Consider the following 4,495-nt stretch of genomic DNA (forward strand, 5'->3'; position numbering starts at 1 on the left):
GCATCAAAATTGCCCTTTTTAACAAAAGGGTCATTTTTCTTTTTAACCGATACTTTGGTGAAAGAAATGTCACATTTAGTAAACTAATATTCACTGGTACACTTGTTCTGAACAAGCAGGTACAATCCAATGTAGAAGACGAAAAAACAAACACAAAATATCTAAGCATACTATTTCATTAATTACTCTGTAGAACAAAGAATTAAGGCTTGTTTGCATCACAATGATGATCAATCATGCATCATTTATTCCCACAAAGAATAAAATCCATTTCCAACTGGATCAGAAATAGCAGTAGTCTGGTATAATCCCCATATTGTTTACATCAAAAAGAAGCAATTTGGCATCTGAGAAATTAAGATCGAAAAGTAGGAGGAAACAGAGGAAAACATGGTCCTTGCTTCGGAATACTTCATAAACCATTTCCAGTGTCCATTTGTAGGAACCCTTCAGTTTAGAGAGGAAAAACAGGACTGCCAAGAATTGAACTAGAAACAGTTTCAGAAAGACTACTAGTGTTGTGATTCCATTGCTCATGAGTATGAAATACCTAGCAAAAATACATTGTTTGGAATACTGAATTCCACACTGAGATCCCCAAGTAAATGGCATATATACATTGAGCTGAGCCTGTTTAATAGGTCTGGTTTTTAAAAACGGTAAACCTGTATTATGCTTCAGCCTGATTTAATAATTCCTGAGTTTTAGATAACTGCTAAGCCACAGCAGACAAAACTCTGAATGACGTAATGAAAAGTTTTGCAAATCACCTTCAACATTAGCATACATTTTTATTCAGCAACTTTCAGTCATCAATAAAAGTCAGTCTTCCAGGCCCTTCATTTTTCATCCACCGCCGGTATCTCTTCCATCGTGGATCCATGGCCATCTTCTTCTTTAACTCCTCCTCTTGTTCTCGTTTATAGACCTGATAGACAGACAGAAGTTTTTAATACAGCTGAAGAAACAGCTTAAGGGAGCCTCAAGGGGGTGTAAGCGTTTGTACTTCAACCATCTGCCAGCTTATTGTTCTTAGAGAAGACTGAACTGAACACAGAAGCAGACTCTGGACAACACAAGTACTCGATGGAGTGACTGCAGCCCAAGACCCTACTGCTGTAGGGGTGCTTTGCATTTTTGCGGAGAGCAGAACTACTTTCTTGTCACAGTGCCGCAAGCTCCAAAACGTTTTTTTGCTAAAGAAATAGATGCTCATGCATTCATAAGCTAATAGAATACTGCTATGGAACTTTTTCTTTCTAATTAAGGCTCTCAACAAAGTTCATATCACTGCATCAAGAACTTGTGGTACCAAATGACAAATAATTACTTTCCATTAAGAAATGGTGTCATTGTAATGAAATCTACAGTTATCAGCAAAGTTAATTATCTTTTTAAAAAAAAACAAAAAAAAAAGGAACAGCATCTGCATTTTTATTCTGGAAGTCAGTTTACGTAGGTACAGCCAGCACAAATCTCAATACCATACATGTTTATGTCACATTGGTGTCATCTGACTTCTTCTGACTGAGAAAGTAATTAAATTTAAGGTTCCACTGCACTGTGCATGAACAAGATTTTAAATTATAGATGGCTACATAAATACACCAGCTCAGCGTTCAGTGATCATAGAGGTTTTATGAATCATCAGGAAACAGGAAAAATATTGTAGAGCTCCATGATGTGACCATGTGTTGAATTCTTGGGCTTTCCCATCCTGAAAGAGCACTAGAAAACTGAACAATATGCAGACAGACATCTCCAATGATCAAAGAACAGAGAAACTTTTGGGGAGAAACACTCAGAGCCTATTTTTTGCCCTAGAAAATACATTACAAAGTCTCAGGTAAGTATATGGTAGTGGTACCCAAGAGCACAGGTAACACAAGAAGAGAATAAAGCACGATGATTCTCCATTTCCAGTAATACTAGAACAAGCAGGAGTCTGGGTGGCTTGAAAAACTCACACCGATGAACTCACGACCAGATGGCACAGCAGACACTAAAAGCTTTAATGCATTCAAGTGACTAGGTAGGTTTATTAAAGAAAAATTCATTGAAGCAGTTACCTACAAAGACACCATTTCCTTCACAGGAAGTCCCAAAGCTGCAAATTATATTGGGTAAATATTACTACACAGGTGCACCTTTGTCACTGAGTATCAACTGCTGGTCACCACAAGAGACAAGTGTGGGGTTAACAGACTTCCTTTGCAGCAAATACAGCTCTTTTACATTCGGTGACCAAAACACCACTATTTAGAAGCACCATTGATCAGAAACCATGACATTTTGTTCTCTACAACACGATACCCATCTTATTTTACCTTTTCTATATGACATCTGTTTTGATTAGGAGCAATCCTTGATCTTTGGACTTCCAGGTTGTCTTCTAGAAAAGTCATCTTAACTGAACATGTATATGTACCTGTCAGCCAATCCCTTCCTTACACTGGCATCTATTGTACTCTTTTCCTGCTCAAGCTTGTAGAGTAATCCACCCCTGTCTGCTTTTGAAGCATTCTCTTATCTTTGGTGTGCTGCCACCATCCCATTTCTTTTCTCAGCATATGCAGAGCAGCAGCAACAGCTCCTCTGCCCCTTAAGCAGGCCTTAAGTTTGTACTGTCAGTTTTTCTCGAGAAACCTCCTGCCCAGATGGCCCACAGATGCACCTCTGTGGAACAATAAAAGTGTTTGGTCAATCTGCAATGTCCCAGCATCCCAAATCATTCTAGACTGCAAATTCCATGCTGTGGCTAATGTTCTTCCACTTCTCTCACAGAAAGCTTAAAAACTATATATTGACTATATAGTAACTGGCTATCCATGGCAAAAGCAGCAGTCATGCCCAACAGCATTTCTTATGCCGTCCTTACTTGAATAGGTATTTGGCACTGCAAGAACAGTCCCTGACTCACTGAAGTCCAAAGAACTATCAAGTGACAGTCGGGAAAACAAAACAAAACAAAGGCAACAACAAAAAGCCACATGCAACCCCAAAACCCAAGCTAGGAATTAACGGCATAGCAGACTGATAAAATAGGAGTTCCCGACAAACGAGGTAATTCTTACCACGAATTACTACTGCTTAGAGAACAGAGAACAGTCTTCAACCTATTGTAACAACCTTGTCATACCACATGGTGATAAGGAAGCCTTTCATCAGCTTAAATTCAGTCTTGTACACATACACAAATGTCCTCTGACTGTGCAAATCCTTTCCCATACCCATGGGCATGGTCAGGAGCTGTTGTCGACCAGTCCACATGCATAAGAAGTCCAAGCAAGCATGCTGAATGGCTGTCTAACAGTTTTCAATTTAGAAAGCAATAGCTGAAGTGGAAGCAATGCTTTGCACAGCCCTATCCCAAGCACCTTCACCAAACGGCTGTTCTTTACTCTGGGAGCGCTGGATAACTAGCATTAATTTTTCCACCAGGGATACCCACCTCATAGTTTTCTCGTATCCACAGCTGCCGTTCAAGAAAGGTCTCTTTTTGATGATCTTCTAGGCTGTCAAACTGAGACTGCGACATTTTCATGTACCTTCGTATGATATACAGCTTCTCTTCCACACCATACTCTTGCCCTTTAATAGTGAAACAATAAATCCACCGACAGTACCAACCTATATTTTTGCACAAGTAAAAAGGAAAAAGCAGGATCTGAAATAGAAGGATATCATATATCTTGGGCTTCTGATAACCACCCTTTATATCTATTTTATTTTTAATAATGTCTTTGATAATTTCTTCCTCTTCTTCACGAATTTCTTCTTTAGACCTCCTGTTCTTGCCTTTTTCTCTACTCTTGTTGAGTAAACCTTGTTGCCTGGCAATCTCAGTAGCTTGTATACGGTACTTTGGCACTGTAGCTAAGTAGTTGATAGCTTCGTTGTAACTACTCCACCAGCTGAAGAACTGCAATTTAAAAACAGTAAAAGTAAAAAACATGGTTTTATACAGACACATTCCCATTTGGAGGTTTGCCAGGGGAAAAAGAAATGCTGTCGCACACCTTTAACCACAGTCACGTTACAGTAAGGGTAGAAACTGAAGGTAACAGTATGTCTGCAGTATTGCAGAAGCTATAATCATTCCTCTAAACTTAGCAAAGCACCTGGGAAACAGCTGCATAGAAGTGTACCTCACAGCAATTTACGGTGACGGGGAGGGATAAGCAGACGCTGCTCTGACTGGTTTTATTCACGAGAAGACAGTAATCTCCTGAAGGTTAATGCTAGGCTGTGCCAGCCATTTTGAGAAGTTCCCCACCTTGGATTTATAAATAAAGTAATTAGTATATGAACACTTAATTATAAAATTGTTACCCGTTTACAACAGTTCATTAAAGATGGATTAAGTATATGAGAACCTCATTAGTCTCACAGGATTCACTTTACAAGATTCATGTTCCTCTCTGATCTCCAGCTGCCCACTGAATTTCAAGGAAGGAAAAATAACCAAACCCTATGTCCTGGGTTGCAGTGTGGG

The 4,495-nt window shown here is 39.3% G+C and overlaps 1 protein-coding gene across 1 annotated transcript; it reads right to left on the reverse strand.

Annotated features, from left to right (window-relative positions):
* Positions 1 to 212: 212 nt before the first annotated feature.
* DNAJC25 (DnaJ (Hsp40) homolog, subfamily C , member 25) lies at positions 213 to 3,922 on the reverse strand (the record flags this gene model as incomplete). The annotated part of the gene is made up of 2 exons (XM_009082108.1): positions 213 to 928; positions 3,452 to 3,922. Coding segments are annotated over 2 exons (594 nt in total), but the record flags the coding sequence as incomplete, so codon positions are not given.
* Positions 3,923 to 4,495: the final 573 nt, after the last annotated feature.

This window comes from Acanthisitta chloris, unplaced genomic scaffold (genome assembly GCF_000695815.1).
Source record: "Acanthisitta chloris isolate BGI_N310 unplaced genomic scaffold, ASM69581v1 scaffold13980, whole genome shotgun sequence".
Lineage (NCBI taxonomy): Eukaryota > Metazoa > Chordata > Aves > Passeriformes > Acanthisittidae > Acanthisitta > Acanthisitta chloris.